The sequence below is a fragment of the Tetrao urogallus genome, assembly GCF_951394365.1.
Source record: "Tetrao urogallus genome assembly, chromosome: 9".
Classification (NCBI taxonomy): Eukaryota; Metazoa; Chordata; class Aves; order Galliformes; family Phasianidae; genus Tetrao; species Tetrao urogallus.
In genome coordinates, this window is record NC_136822.1 from 22,617,584 (window position 1) to 22,636,362 (window position 18,779).

Sequence of the window (18,779 nt, forward strand, 5' to 3'; positions counted from 1 at the left end):
AGGAGGCAGGCAGGTGAGGCTGGCCCTGGTGGTCACTGCAGCCCCACACAGAGCGCTGGAGGAGCTCTGTGCTGGGCACCTCTGTGTGCTCCTCTGCAGAGCTCCCTGCAGTGCTGGGTCGGGTGAGAGCTGGTTGTGCTGGGCAGGGGAGGGCTGTGCTGGAGAAGCAGCTGCAGCAGGATGAAGGGAGCTGAGTGCTGGGCTGGGCTGCTACTGCTCACAGGTGCAGGTGTGGCCTTAGTTGACACATTACCCTTTGGACACTAAGAGCTGTGTTAAGTGTTACAAATTGAAGTACTCTTTCCGCAGTTAGTGTAGCTACATCACGAACTGATACTTTCCATCTCTGCTATGCCACGAAGATTTCCTATCCTTCCCTCCTCCCTCAAAGGCACTGCTGGCAGACCAGGCTTTAGAGGCACACAGCAAAGGTAGGCGACTGCTTTCCTACTGTCCTCAGTTCCTTCAGGCCAGTGAACCACAGCCCTGTGTAGCTCTGTGGCTTCTTCCCTTGCTCAGTTGAGCTGTTCTCCCACACCGCTGTGGTTCACTGCTCCAAGTTCACACAGACACTGAGCAGGCAGGGCAGTGCTGGTTCAGACACACAGAACTTCCCTGACAAGAATGGTGCTAATGGCCGGCACTGCAGTGCTCCGTGAACAGAAACTGAGGCTGTATTTTGGTAAGGATTTTATTGATTGTTGTCCTATAAAATCATAACAGTCTTTGATTCCTTAAGAACCGTGTCTGAGAATAAGAAAAAGGCTTTTAAAAAACATTACAGCACTTTTGGAAAAAACAGGTATGAAAAATATATACAGTGTATTAAAAATCTGAATAAAATTAATGCCTGGATTTATACATTCAGTTATGTGTTAAACATCTGCCTGTGTACAATAAATCCTTCGTTAAAATATTAGCAGTATTTCTACTATGTTAAATAAGACTTTGCTCAGTGTACAGTCTGTATCACTGCCATTTGCTCAGTCCGCTTCTTATAAATTAATCCCGAAGGCTGGAAGCTGCTGTCAGCCTGCCAAAGGAAGCATTTCTGTACAAATGTCTTCCTAACAGCTTTTCAATTGTTACAGAGGTACATATTTACAAAGTTATTCACACATCAGCACATTACACTCTATGTAAAACAGTGTCCAGAACCTTTTAACCCCGAGGACTGACAGCATGCCTGCTACCACACATCTTTCTCTCGCTTAATGCAGCCTGCAGCCTGCTCTGTCACGAGCCGCTCCATACAGAGGTGGAGATGACTATAATACAAACTGTCACATCTACGTACAGAAAGGAGGAGCTGGAAGTGACTTAATTCAGAGTGCATTCTGTTCACACCATATTAAGTAGTTCTTTTTTTTCAGTGGGATTCCAAGGCTAAATTGCAGATGCAAAAACAGGCGTTGTGTGAAGTGCAACTGTGAGAGGCCAAGAATGGGGTGTGTGAAGCAGCGCCAGTCAGAGCTCCTCCAGCCCAGGGCTCCCCTCCTGCTCTGGGGTAGGACAGGACAGAGATGCCCCCTCTGCTTCCACACCTCTCCTTGCTGCTGCCCTGAGTTCCTATGCTGAAGCTGCAGCAGCTTCATCAGCCCCATGGGTCTTATTACTGCCCTTCTGCTTTTGCCTGTGGACTCAGGGTGATGCTAACAAATGCTAATGATGATATTCAGTGAACTCCAGTTCGGTGAACTTTTACCTCCACAGAAGGAAAAAACTCATTTTTACAGCAGAGAAAGAAGGAAGAATTAAAAAAAGATAGGAAAAAGCACTTCATGTTTACTGTAGGCCCCATCCAGGCAATAACTTGGCATGAAGATTTAACTCAGCACCTGGGAAAAACTGAAAACAGGCAGATTTCCAGCAGTTACAGGGCTTTAAAACACCAGGAAACAGCCTGTGAGTGCAGGCATCTCAGCTCTGAACCACAGCACAGGGCTCAGGTTGCTGATGCTAGTGAGAAAAAAACACATTCCTATGTTATGTATATGGCTGCTTTTCTACAGCTTGAAATTATTTTTAGTACTAAGTATTAAAAAAAGGGGCTCAATCTTTAAAGGGCCAACCTAGCAAAGAATACTGGAAAAGCAATCGCTGCCACAAAGGCAGCCAGAGCTTGAAGAGCTTTTGGAGTGGAGAGACAGGACAGAACAGCCTCTGCACTTGGCACAAACTGGATTCCAGGAAACTCTTCCTGGAGGAACAACGTAAGGCACATAAGGAGGACACTGGTAGAAGGACATCAAAGGGCTCAATCTCTGTATATTATTATTCTTAATGAAAACAAGCTTGAGTCTGATGGTCATGCTAAAAAATGTATCAGAGAATGAGACACTCCATCTTTATTTTGAAAAGCTGGTTCCTCTTGCTTGCTTTCACAATTCCTTTCTGGAGCAGCAGGAAGAGAGCACGAGCTGTATGAGAAACACACAGCACAGCACCACCACACGAACTCCGGCTGGCTCCCCTGGAGCTCATCAGCTCAGTAACTCACTGTGTCCTACAGAATATGGCTCACCCTGGGCTGCTGCTGGACAGGCAGTCCTTCATCCATTACATGCTGCTTATTGCAGCTCAGGTTAAACAAAGGTTTTGACAACACAGGGAAGTATCCCATTTGACACCTTTTCTGGTTCTGGGAATGTAATACTGCAGTTTTTAGGAGTTGGAACTCTGTTCCCCCACTGTTATGCTCCTGTTCTCCTTCCAGCTCAGTGTATGCATTTATTTGGTGAGCTTCTGGTATTCAGCCTGCTAGAGAGGGGTTTTAAATTTGAAAGAAAGAAAGTGAAAATCATCAAGAAAACAGATGGAGAAAGTATACAAATAGGGATGAGGGAACCAAAGCTGAAAGGGAAATCTCATTTTAAAAACAAAGAATGGCTGATCTCCACTGCCCAGGAACCTAATTCTCATAGAAACTGCCGTTACTCAAGCCAGGCATCAGTTCATAGCTCTCAAAACGCGAATCAAAAAGGGCTGAGTATCAGTGCTGTCGCTGTATTTAATGCATCTGTGCCTCACGTCTTCCATGCAAGAGCTGTAGTGTGTGCAGCTGTGCCCCTGCTGACAGCAGTTTAGTGCAAATCCTGCAGCACAATATGAGGATGCAGAAATCATCTACACGTTGGTTTCAAGTCCCAGCAGACGCCCCATGCGCTCCATGTTCTTGTCAATGGTGGCACGACACGTGATCTCCTTGGCACACTCCATGGGAAACCACCCTCTTTCACCATCCCGCAGTCGTTCCCCTTCATACCAACCTGCAAAATGTGAACAAAGAGTGAGAACCCTTCTCAAGGCCTTTAAAGACACCATGGCAGCACTTTTCAGCGGTGCACAAACCTGGTGCCTGACAAAGTGCCCAAGCTCTACATTTTTAGACAACTCAATTTCACGTCTGTGGATATTTCACATGTCAAAACCACCCAGCCCGTTCCGTCCCCGAGTCTTTTCTGTGGGCTACGACAGGGACGAGATACAAGTGCTGCTTAAACAGAGGCTGTCCTTTGGAAACCTGAACCAAAAGACTCAAGTTTTAATTGGAAGCTAATGAGGAAACAAACTGTCATCTGCAGCGCTGACACGTGGTTACGCTACTCACCATCATTTACTTTTTGATAAACCAAAACAACATCAGCAACTTGAAGAGACAGCTCGTCTGACTGCTTTGCTGTGTAAGTTCTGATGATCTCTACCTGTGTCAAAGCTGTGGAAGAAAAGAAGCTGAGGTACACAATTCCTGTAACAAATCTTCTGTGAAGCTGTGTACGCCCTTAACTTAGAATGTTCTCCCAACTCCAAAAAACCAAAACCCAAAGGCAGCAGCAAGCGGCTTCCCCATCACACAACAAACTGCCTGAACACATGGGACGGGGCTGCGCTCTTCTGTTAACAGACTGGAACAGCTCACCGAACACTGATGAACAAACAGAAACCACAGAGCAAAACAGAATTTGAAGAAGTGCCTGTGGACAAGGAAGGGATGGCAACTCCACATGTACTGCAGTAAAAGAGCCCAGGAAAAGCAGGGGTCTGTACAGCATCCATGTACTGAAGGCACCACTAAGGGGCAGTGCGTTTCCAGTCCCACGTCACAGTGCTCACTGCTGCTGGTAGCTGAACTTACTGGTTCTGTCTGTGCTCTGCCTGTCTCTGTCTTGTCCAAGCACTGTAATCCAGCGAGCTCTTTCACTCCTGCAAAGAGCAAAACCAAGATGATGATTATATCATATATGTAATGCACCTCATGTCTGAAGCATCTGACAAACATAATAAAGCTGTTCTAATACAAGTATCCACAGCAAGGCTTAGCAGCACAGTGTACTTAGAATGAAAAGCAAGAGTCAGGAAAACAAGTTCTCCATGCACACAGGGCACGTTTATGTTTCCAGATGCGCTGATGTGGGAAATTTGAGAGACAACTCAAATCAGGTCCTGGGTGGAGGCCTGAACACATCACTGGGCTTTGGATTGTCCATCAGCATTTCTGAGGACAGCAGAAAGAATTATTGAGATTCTAAGCATCGTGCCACATACAACAACAAGTGCAAATTACTACAGCTCAGCTTGGAAAGGAGTAGAAGATGCAGAAAACCAGTGAGGAAAATAAAGCTAATCCTCACCCCAGGTAACTGCTAAGCTAAAAACCTACTCGCTCTAGCTTTGAATTTTGGCAAACAAGGGTGTGAATTCCATCTCAGTAAATTGGTTTTATCTCATGTTTGTTGAAGGGCTTTGCTGTCAGTACAGGTTACAATAACATGAGGGAGCTGCAGGGCTGAAGGACTTTTGTTGCTGCCAGTGGTTTTAACTCAAAATAATGAACATCTGCCTTCCCTAGAAGCCTGATCTTTTCACAAAACATCTGAGGACACACTGAACTTGTTTCAACCAAAACATGAAGGAGCATTCAGTGTTTTGCATGTGCTTAATTTTGTTCTTTGCTTTAGAAGCATGTTACAGATTCACATTTTCTTAACACAAGAATTGCATTTTCTTTCAGACAGATGACAAAAATTGGGTAATTTCATACTGCCTTCCAGTCCAAATATTCCGTTCTTCATACATCTGAGCAGCATTTCCTTTATGGAAATACTCCCTCTGGGGTCCCCCTCTCCCCGGAATTAAATGAAAAATCCAGTCAAGAAAACACCTCTTCTATCTTTCAGCCCATCTAGGAAAGCCTCCACTTTTACACATAAACTTCTGTAGCTTTTATTGTATTTTTACAAGATTATTAATGTTCCATGCATAAGAAGACAATCTGGAAAACAAAAATAAAAACATGCCAGCCCCAGTGGATAATCTCCTGCTAAACGACCATTCCACTACAAGGAACGCCTGCAGCAGCAGCAGCACCTGCATGTGGGAGGAGTGCCCTAAGGACGGGCGCAGGACGCAGGGTCTGAGCCAGCGCCGCGCAGCCGCACTGCTGTGAAACCGTCCTGCACAGCTCCTGCCCACAGCTGCTGCTTCCCCCCAGGAGCCTCCGGCTGCTCCAAGTGGCAGAACGTGAGCACACAGCACCACAAATCTGAGCTGTTCAACGTGCAAAGCTGTGTTCAGTGAGCACTGCAGCCCGGCCTCAGCTGCACACTGCCTGCCTGTCCTCCTACACCCAGGGTTTGTCTGCGACCCGCGTATGCAGTTCACAATAATCTATAAAAAGACAGCTTTCAAATCAAGTAATTATTGTCAGAATTCTTCCTCTTGATGACAATCTGCTAGACTGCTATTTATACCACAAGCCACATATAGCAAAGCAGTAACAAATCTGTAGAACAAAATGTCTTCTTATAAGAAGACCAGACAACTAAAAATGCGCCTCATTTTTCCCCAATAAGAAAGCGTTTCCAAACAAGTCTGAATCATCTGCTTACTTTATAATGAGATCTTTAATAGATATCATTAATGATCTGTAGCTTCTTTCAGGGTTATTCTAAACTCCGAAGGCAAACCTAAAATGCAAATGTTTCCAGGCTGGGCTCCGTCTGGAGCATTCTGTGCTCTGTGCCTTCTGTCCTGCCTCCAGCTCCCACCAAACAGATGGGATCTTTCACTTTTGTAAGGCTGTGTGAAAGTTAATGGCACCACAGAGGAACGAGTGCCTCTTGGGGACTCGCACCCGAAAGAACAAGATGCTGCTTGTTGTTCTGTTCAAAAGCAGGACACCCTCCAGAACAGCTTCAGGAGAACAAGGACCACCTCTATCCCAGCACAGCTCCGCAGCTTCCCCAGGCGATGCCCAACTCCTCCTCCCAGTCACTGCTGTGCCGTTCCCACTCCCACACCATCCAACCATTGTTACAACTGTGCACAAACCACAGCTGCAGGACAGCAGCACGCAGCCTTCACACCCGATGTCTGCCTGCTACCACGCCTCAGGATGAGCTGTGCTGTGCTATAAATGCCACGCTGCTCAAACAACCATTAGGATACACTGCTTGGGAGAAACCAGTACAGAGGAAGTATCAGAGCAGTCCTGAAGGAGTCTGCAGTGAGATTTTTCAAGGCTGTCCTATCAAGACCCACAAGAAGGAAATCTCCCTACCCAACACACGGAAGGCAGCATTTCCCTGCCAGTCAGCTGCTGTGCTGCAGGGTGAGATGGGAACAGTGCTGGAGAGGGCTGGAACTCAGCCCACCACTGCAGTGCTCCTCGCAGAGCGCTCGTCAGGAATGCACCCTGCTGTCTTTCAGCCCTGAGCCACCTGCAGGACAGCTGTGCATGTAAGCAGGCTGCAGAATGCACGATACATGCAGTGCTTTCAACTGCAGTGCACGAGCTGCTACTCTGGTTTCCTTTAGGCACTTGCCCTCAGGGCACAACTACAGGAAGGCTCTGTGTTCACAGGCAACTTCCAGCTCTCAGAAGAACATTTGTCAAAGAGTGTTTAAACAAATGTACTTATAGATACCTCAGCCACATTTGCAGTTCAAATGGAATTAGAATAATCTCAAGCTGGAAACACAAACATTGTGGATCCCAGCACCCAGACCCACAGAGGAACACCCAACTCCAGACTGTATCCAAGAGCTCCAGCAGCTTGTGGCCATGCCACTGCCCTGTGATGAAGAACCTGATGTGGCTGCAAGCTGCCATGAGGCCTTCCCTAAGGGAAGTGAAAAGCTACTGCAGAGAAGCTCAGAGAGGTACATGGCTTCCTCCAGTATTTTAACATTTTATTCTGCTATTTGCTGTTACTTACTGAGTTTCTGTTCCCAAAAGCAGCTCCACCTTCTCTCCTGCATGGTTACTGAGGACAGACAGCCTGAAGAGGTGAACTGGGGAGCTCTGCCGTGAGTACAGCATGGCTGAAGTGTTCTTCATGGGAGAAGAGGTCAGGTCCTCACTGTCACACTGCTGGACCACCAGCTGATCCCTTAAGGAATAATCTGTGACGTTGTAACTCTCCTCACTGCAGAACAATTAAAACAAAAACAAAAGCCACAAGTTCAGTGTCAGCTTCCACTAAGTGCCTCTGGAAGCAAATCCAGTATAGAATCTGCTTTAACCACGCTGAATGGCACAATTCTGACATTTTGTATCTTCATCTTTTCTGCACATTTCTTTCTGAAACTACCAGCTTCCCACAGCCTGCAGTGCATTGCTCCATATGCTCAACTTACTCCACTAAACCAGAAATGAGGCACAGCAATTGTGTTCTTATGCATTTCCTTCTGTACCTCCAAGTGAATCACAGACCTTCATATTAGAATACATAAGAAAAAAATACACTTTCCTTTTCCTTGTGCCCACAGAAATATGGATAGGCAAACTGCTTCCCAATAGAGCACTATCAACCTTTAAAACACAGGATCATCTACTCCTTGTCCATCTGCAGGTATAAGGTGCTAAAATCTATTTTACATTGTTCTGAAACTAATGACATAGCATCATCCAACTGTGACTTCTAAAAAGAGGCAAAGAACCACAGAATCGTAAGGGCTGGAAAAGACCTCTGAGATCCTCAAGCCCAACCCCAACCCAGTGCCACCATGCCCTCCAACACTGGTAAAATTCCTTCAGCAAAGTTTAATCACTGTTAGCATTACAACTTTTGTGGCAAAATAACTCCCGGCAGCTTGGAAAAAAACCATGGTTTTTCAAGCAGCTGTGAACAGCTAACATTCCCAAACAGAATTTAACCTTCAGGTGATTTCCAGTGTATGAAGTCCAGCTGCATTCCAATGCCAAGATAAACCTCAGAAGCTGACAAGCCATCGAGCGCTGAAAGCAGATGAGATTTGAGAGGTTTTCTTAGAGGGTCACAAAAAGCAGAATTTTCAATAAATGTGAACTCAGACTCAAATACAAGCCTGCAGTCTTGTGCAGCACTCAGGATGCTGCAGGTAAGTTTTCTGAACACTCAGTAAGGCGGTTTTACTTCAGCTGTATGTAACAAAGCTTCATTAATTGTGAGGTTCTCCTGAACTCACAGGATGCAGAGCTAGCTCACTGACAGCTCTGGGTATCAGTAACTGAGGGACACAAAGCAGATCTCCGTGGTCCCAGGAGGGCATACTGAAAAAAGGAGGTATCTGACTATGGGTAGAGTTGTAGGCCAGCTGTGTCCTGTTTTTAGCAAAGCACTGTTACAGTGTAAGCTTACAAATCCGCAGGAAGAGAATCGCCTCTGCTGGTCAACCTCCCCCCCAGGGGCACTTGTGAAATGACCACTCTTCTGAGGAAGCTCCGTGTGCCTGACAGCAGACAAATCCACATCCACAGCCTGCAGTTACACTCATCAGCTGTGCAGGAGAGGTGTAAGCACAGTCCTTCTTATCCATCCGTGTTAGGGGTGTAGAAGGGGAAGAAAGATGAAAACTCATTATGATAGAAATGCATACAAACATGGCAGTATTGTGCACGAAGTAAATATCCTCCATCTCAGCAAGGCACTGGTGTCACCATGCTCTGCGGAACATGGAAGAATTTCTTCACTAGCTCAGAGAAAGCCATTTCCCAGATATGGCACCAGTACGAAGAGCCATTGTGCAGTCCATGTGCATCTCAGGGCAGACTGAAAGAACTCAAGATGTGAACTACACTGCCTGCTATTCTGCTACTCACTGTGTTGCAGTATTACCTTCAAATCCAATGTCAATGCACACCGTTGGTTTAAGGGACCCTGTAATGGGAGTCATGGCCACAGCAGTGGCAATTTGCAGTTCAGCAATGAAGTTGAGGAGAAAAAAAGAAAAACTGAGAGCTGAGCAGTACGGAAATGCATGCTTTGTTGTCCAGAATCGACGTGACAGGTCCACAACATCACTCACACATCCTCTTCTGTGCTTTTCTCAATGCTACTGAGTATCACTCAGCCACTGTTTGCCTGACCTGGTCAAAGTGTGGTGGAACAACTGCCTGTGCTGGTGCTTTGATTTCAAACAGAAGTCAGACTGTAGCTCAGGATGACTACCATTAATAAAGCATCATTAGATTTAAGAACAAGAACCCCATTGCATCCTAAGTACACCCCAACACACTCTTTGTATTTGCTCAGCTAAAACGTACTACTTTTCATTACAAAAAGGCTTCTGGAGTGCTAGTTCCCTTGGTATTCAAGGCGCAGTTCATCCAATGACAATTCTGACACGTGCAAACTGTTTCTAAAATGCAGATGGGCAGAACGCAGCTGTATCTCACTGGGCAGGCAGCTCCTCACACTGCCACTGGGCACGGCCACCACCACAGTGCTGTGGGAAGAGGAGCTCTGGGCCATCCCAGCACGCGCAAGTTTCTGCATATATGGCAAACTGCTCACCCAGGACAGCTGAACTTGGGGAAAGGATGAAGCAGCATGATTGCAGCACTAAGTAATTAGTATTTTTAGCACAGTAGAGTGATTTGGTTGTGCAACGACAATCTTTTGAGAAAGCAATTGCTGCAGTAGAAATACAAATATCTGAACTCGGCTAGCAACAAATATTTCTGTCCACTGCTGCAGTGTCCATGGTAACACTGGGGGAAGGAGAGCAGCTCACCAAAGCTCAAACGTTATTAATGACCATATTCACTCGGGTAAGTGCATGCTTCATGCCCAGAGGACTGGGAGGTTCACACACAAACTCTCTTCCATTCTGGTGTGCTCAGGGGGTGTTGTTCAATTGACCAGATCAAGCTGATTGTTAAGTTTGCTTTAATTTTGGTTTCTGGGCCCATTCAGGACGTTTCGATTCCAGCAGCTGGAAGACATTATAAATCGAAAGCCCCAAAGCTTTAATAAGATGCATTGTTATAAAAACCTGCGTTATAATCTGGACAACCAGCCAATAAACAACATAACAACACGGATAATAAACTCATCATCGTTTTCCTAACTCAGACATTTACTTAGCTACCAACACAGCCACACAACAACAGCAGGCCCGTGAGAAAAACACAGCTTAAGAAATGAGAGAGGGCTCTGGTGAGCAGCCAGAGGTGGAACAAGGGGCCTTGGAGGGAACGTTCCAGCAGGACCTCGATCAGCACTGAATCTCAGGGTCACGGTCACAGCATTAAGAGCTGGGGACAACTCCACTAATTTTCCTCCTCACTTGCACAGCGGTGTTTTGAGTTAAATATATTTTCCTCCATTTTGGAATATTCACATTTTCTTCGCAAATTTTATACTCTAACTCACTCCTCCTAAGTTCTGATTAAAATTATGATTTGAAGTTTCACAGAACAGCATCTCTTACAAACAGCTGGAATTTGGCTCAACTGATCAACGCAAATCCAAAATCATCCTTCCAAAGAGTTTTCAGCCTCAGGAAGGTTTGTCTATCAAGTATTATTTAACAGCAACATCAGAGGATGCAAATTCCATTAGATTATTCCAAGTCTCCCCTCAAATCCAGTGATAAAAGTTTAACTGGGGACCACTGGAAGCATCTTCCCGTAAACCTGTCTCAAAGTAACTCCTGTAACTGTATAAACAGCTTCACAAATTTTGACTAAGTAACACGTTTAATCCACATTTTGTACCAGGCCCCTTCAAACCTCATTCAGTTTTCCAATTAGCAAATGGCTAGAAAATACAGAGCAATTCTGTGCATGCAATCACGTTTGCCCTTCCCACGGCAGGAAATGCTGGTTTCATTTCCCTTGGGATGAGGCACACACAGCAGTCACAACTCACAACACAGCTCCATGATGGATGGCCTCCGTGTGCCGCATGAGCCGAACACGAGATTTTGTATTGGTGAAGCTCTTACCTCTTCTTCTTGGTGATGATGAGGACATCATTGAAGAGGAAGAAGTACACCTGCTGTTTAGAAGTCCTTTTAGAGAAAAGTCCCGTGTCTTCTACATAGGCTGTTAACTCTCCCCTTTTCACTAACCATCGTGAAGAAGAAACCAATGGAAATGGCTAAAAATCAAGAAAACAACATTTTAATATTCTAAAAATAGTTTTTTTTCCCCCTCCTTTTTTTAAGATCAGGAAACAAATATTCAGAAAAAACCCACTTGAATAAACTCAAAGTGCAGAGATGAGGAGTACAAGTTTTAAAGTATCCACAAGTGAGAGCTTGCAAATGCTTGAAAATTCTCATATTCCTAACCTAATTGCTCATCCATGATCAAAATGAGCTCCCAACCACTCACACTTCGGGGTGGAAATGATGCCCTAAGGAGAGGAAAACTGCTTGTCTGGTGCTGGCAGCAGCCCATTCCCTCAGGAGCACATGGACATGGATGGGACACAATCAGGGCTGGCTGTTCCCGACTGCTGGCAGGAGCTGGGCTGCCCATGGCGCTCAGCTCCTCACAGTGCTGAGGGCTGCTCCAGCAGGGTGCTGCTTCTGCCCCTTGACAAGCCCAGCAGTGTAGCTGGTTCCCTTGAAACCATTACACATCATTACAGATTAAGGAAACCTCCAACTTTTTTAGTTTTGCCTCAGACTGATTTGTATCTTCACACATCCAGAAGAGACCACAGTAACTGCTCAGCTGGATTTGGTCCTCCACGCAGCCATCCACTGGAGCACCACTTGTGCTATACTGCAGATGTACAGCAGTGATATATGATAAATATATGTATAACCTGCCATTATTTCAGTGAGTACTTTCTTAGAAAGGGCAGACAGGCACTGGCACAGGCTGCCCTGGGAAGTGGTGCAGTGACCATCCTGACGGTGTTTAAGGAAGGGCAGATGTGGTTCTTGGGGACACGGCTGGGGCAGTACTGGGATACATGGGAGGCTGCACTGAATGATCGTAAGAAATCTTCTCCAAGCCTGGTGATTCTGTGATTCCATATTCTCCAATTTGAAAATGCAGGATTTGATTTGAACCCATTCTTCCTAAGTAGATTTTCACCCAAGTCTCCATCTCTGTTAGTGAGTCAGACAACCTTACTAGAAATCGCTGTAATTTTGAGTTCATTCACTGACACTGCTGCTCATCCCACATCTGTGGCTAACATCAATCCAACTTATAAAGTGACAGTCCTTGGAGAAAGTGATAGAAACACCTCAATTAACCACACAGCTTACAAAGGCTCAATTCAGCTCAGTACTCTGATATGGCAACGCAGAAGAGCTGCCAAATTTCATCTCTGTAATCTAAGTAATTTCTAAGTTCATAAAAGCATTTAACTGAAAAAAAAAAAAAAAGTCTTACGCCGAATCAAAGCTCTGCAGCTTCAGTACATTTTTGTAAGCAGGCAGCTTCACATATTTACCCTTCCTGAAATGTAGTAGCAGTTCCCTGTGATGATAATAAATGTGAAACATCAGACCAGAGGTTACACCACCTCCTAGGGGACTTCACAAAATCAAAAGGCCGGACTGTGGGTCCAGAAATGACAGAGCAGTTTGGTTCTTGGACTCAAGCTTTTGCAGAAAATTCCTTTCCTGGCACTAAAACCCCCAAAAACCCCACATCTGAATCTTCATTAAAAATACAGAGCCTACAGATGAGCCACGTACAGAAGTGATGTAGATTTTAACAGCTTCTCTTGTACTCCCATGTAATGCTCTACAATCACAGCAAAGAAATTAAGAATTACAAAATGTATGAGAAAAGAACAGAAATAGTTTACCTGATCTATGATGGATACGGAATAGAATCATCACGACTGTTCTTCAGATAAAGCTATTCTAAAGATTTCTAGAGCATGAACTAAAAAGCTCTCTAATCTCTATTTCAAATGAGTTCATCAGATCTTCCTAGTCAACTGTATTCCAGAGGCATCTTGTGCTTACTTTAATATTAATTTTCCCTTAATTGACAAAAGAGTACGACGTGTACATCATCTGCTCTCTGTGTAAAGTAAGCCATCAGAACTTAACATGTATTGGAACTTGGCCAAAACAATCCAGCAAGCATTCCAGCTGGCACTGCTCAAACAGAAGGAGTGTAAACCACTAAGTGGTCGTATTAACAGGCGTGGAGGGAAAAAGTATTGCATAAAGAATACAGAAAAAGAAAATAAAGTTCTATTATTGTCATGAAATCACTGAGAGCTGCCAGTCCCAGCATGCCCACTGCAAGGATCACACAGGGCCTGTTCCTGCTGCAAGGTCAGATCCATATCCTGATCCCCTGCCAACAGAAAAATAACGGGCACTGAAGATCTGCTGGGTGCTTCTGTGGGTCAGAAAACTGGGAAGGAACGTGGGAAGCCAATCACCCAAAGTTGTCAAACTATTTAAAACTCTATTTTAGATTATCCAAATACCTGAGGCTGTTATCACCAGTGTTAGCACATGCTGTGATGTCACTCAGGAGATGTTTCCTTTATTCTTGTTACATGACTGTTATTAGTATGTAAATAGAAATACTGCAGACAATGTGAGAAATACCTTTTTGGAGATAGGATTTACTCAGAACAAGACTGACCACCTGAAGACATAAATCCATACTTCACATCTGATGACAAATACCAACCAAAACCTTCTCTCAAAACTATACTGGTTATGTAGTGAGACACAAATCACAGAAATGGTACTTTAACAGTGAATGAACAATGAATTTAACAAAGAAGACTCAATGTACTTCAAGAGGTTTTTTGCACGTACAACAAAACCCCACCAACTGTTGTTATTTCTGCTACAGATTTCACCCTACTGCAATCTGGATGTTCAAATAGTGTTAGGACCCTTTCTTGGGCTAACAGCCGTTGGTTGGTGCAGCTCCTGGGTGAAATCTCCTGGTGTCAGTACAGCAGTGCTGTCAGTACAGACGCAGCAGCCGCCTGCGTGGCGCATCAGTGAGCAGCAGGGCAGGCACAAGGGCAGCTCACACACCTGCTCTGCAGCATTAACTCTCACCTCGACAGAAATGGGGTGCTGAACTTTACCTCTCATTCTCAGAAAATGCAGAGCTGGGGTGCTAAAACTCAACCAAGGAATTGTTTCATTTCAGCTGCAATAGATAAACAGGTGTCCCTTTCTGCTGCTGAACTGACGTGGAGAGCAAGTAACACTTCATCAAACAGGTATTAAAAAACCCTTTTTGCTGTAACATACGCTGACTCACTCTTATTAGAGAGATGTTTTTTTCCTCAGCTGAAGTCTGAGATCTATTTCAGGCAAAATTTCAAAATTTCAGAGCTGCCCACAGTTCATGGCAGTGCCCACCCATGTGTAAGGAAAGGCATCAGAAGTCATTCACACACTGCCTCACAATGTGCTCAAGAGAGAAATGCAATTGCTTTGCCATGCAATGCTTCCCCCCAGAAATGTTTCCTTTTCTCAGATCAGTCAATTCATGTGTGAGCTATACAGGTTCCATGACACGGCTGCCACTGCAGCAGAGAACTGTGATGCTTCTCAGAAATGATGCTGAGCATTTCTCTGATTTTCTTTATGTGAGAGTAAAGACAGAGAAAGTTAACTCAAAACCTGACAGTCCTCAAGAAAACCAGTGATGAGAAGGACACAGGCAGAGCAAAGCATGGCACCATGCAGTACTTGTGACAAAACCGTCTTGCACATCTTTGTAAAAGACATGAAACAGTGTAATGTCATATTAGGCACTCCACCAGGGACAGGCTTTCATCCACACAGGTAGACCAAAGCCTGGGCATACATTCTTTGGCAATTAATGCTACTTTATTCTTAAAAAAAGACATTCTTCTATTCTATTTCCCTAAAAAGTCTCACCTCAAAGCTTAACAGACCTTGCTAAAGGTGCAGCAGTCCTCAGTTACTCAAGTTTCCAGAGCTTCAGCTACCTTAGAATATGAATTTGTCTTCCCATTAACTGAGAAGTCATGTCAGGACTACAGCCTGCCCTAATTTACTTTGTGCATTTGGTAATGAAGCTACCAAAACTTAACACACAGTCAAAGCTCCTTCTGTGCTAAATGATTCTGGTTCCTTGATTTAATCATACCTTGATTTTAAATTCCAGCTGGGAGTTAATCGTGTACATCATTTCTGTCCTTTCCATTTTCCGAGCACCTTCATTGCACAAACGCACCAACTGAAAAACAAGACATCTGCTGAGCGCGTTTCACGTCCTCACAATCTGTAATACCAGTAACTCCTGTTCCTTGATCCAACACACTTCTGTGGAAGCATTTACAAAGGATCTGACATTTTCACAATGCTTTCAAGATCTGAACGAATGCACCAGAGTGACCTGGTCAGAGCTGAGAGCTGGTTCTGCTCTGGGAGTGGACTGGACGAGGCCCCTCTCAACCCACACCACTCCACAATGCTATGATTACTATTTCTTCTTCAGCACAGCCCTCATGGTACAAAGCTACGGCCAGAAGACCTGACTGAGAAGGGTTACACTCACTGATCTACATGAGCACCCAGCCCCACAGAACCCATCCTTCCAGCCTGACAATCCGTGCTGCACACTGACGGCTATCACACGCATGCAGCTCCTTCATAGAAGGAAGTCCCAATACAAATACTGCTGTGCCACCTTGTTGAACTCAGGCAAACTGCTCTAGGGGCTGGCAGCCCTGCCCACAGTAGGGGCACTGAAACTAGATGATCTTTAAGGTCCTTTTCAACCTTGGCCTTTCTATGATTCTATGAAACTTCCCCAGGGACGGCTTCACTGCAGCTGACATTCAGGACACAATCTCAAAGCACACACCATAGCCCTGCTGAAGCCTGCACACCAGGGAAGAGGCATGCACCCACAGGTGCAGTCAGAAGGGCATCCAATCACATTCCCTTTAACTCCACAAATACCATGCAGGATTTCCTTCAGTTAATGAGCCTTTTCTTCTTTTAAAAATCACTTTACAAATCATTTACTGCTCCTATGGAAAAAGTAATTGTGTTGGCAACAGTACAGTGTTCCTGAGTTTAGGATATTTTCCTAAGTAAGAGAAAGACAATAATTCAGCCAAGAGAAAGGCCACTATGGACTGATTTTGATTAAGACAATGTAGAGCTTTTATATCCTTTGCTGCTCTCCCTTACACAGGAATATTCAAGGCCCAAAGCAATATGTAGGCCTGAAAGGTTATTTTTAAGCAATGTCAATAATCACATTTAATGACAGTCTGTGATGCGCTATGGCTTCTGAAACAGATCTTGCAGGCAAAAAATAGCCCTGAAATTCTTAATTTTCTTTTCATACCACAATGCCCTGCTTGACAGTCTTCTATTTCCAGAATATGCCTATCTGCAGCTATCTAGAACATGTATACACATATTTTAAACAGATGAATTGGAATTTCTCACTAATTAAAAATAATAATAATCAGCTTGCTTAGTTTCACATAAAACAAACTGGAATTTGTTGTAAGTGCTGTCAAAATCTCCAACCAATATGCATGGAAATGGACTTGCACTCTTCTACCTTTGATTCTTGGCAAACAACTGACAGCAGCAGACACCCTTAGCGTGCAGCAAAAGCAGACAGGCTTAAGCACAGACTTTTTCTGCACTACAGGACATACCTTGCTCACTTCCTTCAGAGCCTGCTTGCAGTTCTCATATTTCGGTGAATCTTTAGGAGTTTTCTGACAAATAGTCTGAAAGAAAACATCCATTACTGCACAGAACTAAAAAGCACAGACTGTAACAAATACAGAAAATTACATACACATTAATGGTAATCAAAGAGCTGAAGAACCAGCTGTGAACTTACAGATAAATGAGAGAACACTATGGACTTACAGATAAATGAAATGACGCTAATTGATTGATTTTAATCCTAACAGTCTGTGTAGCTTCTGTGCCAAGTTATTCCTCCTTGGTTTCAGAATCAATTCTACTATAGAACCTTTCTGATTGGACTTCTAAATATTTAATGTTTGACTGCATAACCAAATAAATGCTACTGCACGTCATGCTCAGCAGCCTTGTCAGTACTTACAGCCCTGCGCCTCGTACAAGCAATGGGATCAGCCAGGAATCGAACATAAAGGAGAGCTAACATTAAGAGAACACATAAAGGGAAAAAAAGAAAAGCAACATTCTCACATCCATCAGCAATGGAAGACGAGTAACTCTCTGCATAGGGAGAATGAGGAAGGAGATCATCGGTAAATTCCTGCAGTCTTCATGGGACTCAATGCGTGACAACACCTCTTTAAATGCTGGATTTGTAGCTCTGGTGAGGAAAAGGGAGGGGAACTTAACAGTGTTTTACCCAGGAATTGTGAAAGTTGGCAGATTTCAGAAATAGGGGAGATGCAGTTTGAAAGATCTGTATCGCAGCCTTCAGTGTTATTTGCTTAGATATGCATGACCAGTACTGACATTTAGGGAGCTCATTTTCTCCCACAGGAGAACATGAGTGCAAACAGACTCACAGGTAACAGAAGCAAAGCACAGCTTTGGTAAATTCACAAACCTGCACTTACCAGCAAACAGGCAATGTGACACACAGCCACAACCAGGACTGCACGATGCAGCCCGGCGCGTTTCCACCCCCAGGGACTTCAAAGGCCCTTCAGCAGGAAGGAACATCAAGCATGTGAGGACATGCTGTGAGCCCCAGGCCTCGCACCAAGTACCACAGCCTTTGCCTCCTACTATGAAGGGAGTGATTTTGCAATCATATTTTAAAATTAGCTCTTACAGCAATTTCTGAAGCGTTCGCTGCTGATAGACTTCATTAGTGCAGTATTTTACATAAGGATCAAACGTGGAGGAAGAATGCTTTTCCACAATATCACTAATATCGTCAATGAAGATGTTGTTCTGATGTCTTGCTTCAAGCTCTTTGAAGAACCTGTGAAAAAAGGAAAGAAACCACTCATTTTACAAAAGCAACAGCAACTTCCTTGCAGCATTTTACACTTCAACTGACACAACCCGTGGCTTTTATAACCTAATGACAATTTGAATAGTTTGTGGAAGGGTGAGGTCATCCCTGCTTCTGGCAGAGCAGCGTGGGAAGCCTTTTGCTGATGTCGGGGCGGTGGGTGTCAGCTGGCACAGCTCCCCCAGCACCACCCCCCAGCTGCTGCCAAAACCACCCAGGCCCACACAGTGTGGTTGGACGGGAATTTCCAGAAACGGCGTTGAAAAAGAAATGGAACAACTTCAAGCACAGCATTAAATCACCATTTCCTCCTGTAATAAGGGAAGTACAATACCAGAATAAGTCCAAGTAAATAGAGTGTGAACTGCTAAACGAATCACAAAGACAGCTCACTGTACGTGACTGTCTTATCTGCTTCAGTCTACCATTAACTCCAAACACAGGATGGAAACAAAGAGGAAACAAAGCAAACTCTTCTTCCCTGCTGCTCATCCTCTATTCCAAGTCAGAGCCCCTCTGACCTCTAAGAGCTTTTCACTCCTTCTTGCCCTTGTAATTTTATCAAAAACCAAATGCCTTCATTTCAACAATGCTC

General features: G+C 44.5%; 1 protein-coding gene across 1 annotated transcript in view; it reads right to left on the reverse strand.

Moving 5' to 3' along the window:
• Nucleotides 1-3,126: 3,126 nt before the first annotated feature.
• Nucleotides 3,127-18,779, reverse strand: part of ARHGEF26 (Rho guanine nucleotide exchange factor 26) — a gene marked incomplete at both ends in the record, with an annotated part of 37,411 nt that continues 21,758 nt past the window's right edge. Inside the window, 9 exons of the mRNA XM_079539904.1 lie at nt 3,127-3,269; nt 3,611-3,715; nt 4,136-4,203; nt 7,218-7,427; nt 11,212-11,366; nt 15,338-15,427; nt 16,872-16,946; nt 17,398-17,527; nt 17,999-18,151. Of these exons, the coding sequence (XP_079396030.1) occupies nt 3,127-3,269; nt 3,611-3,715; nt 4,136-4,203; nt 7,218-7,427; nt 11,212-11,366; nt 15,338-15,427; nt 16,872-16,946; nt 17,398-17,527; nt 17,999-18,151 (1,129 nt within the window). The remainder of the gene's footprint in view (nt 3,270-3,610; nt 3,716-4,135; nt 4,204-7,217; nt 7,428-11,211; nt 11,367-15,337; nt 15,428-16,871; nt 16,947-17,397; nt 17,528-17,998; nt 18,152-18,779) is intronic.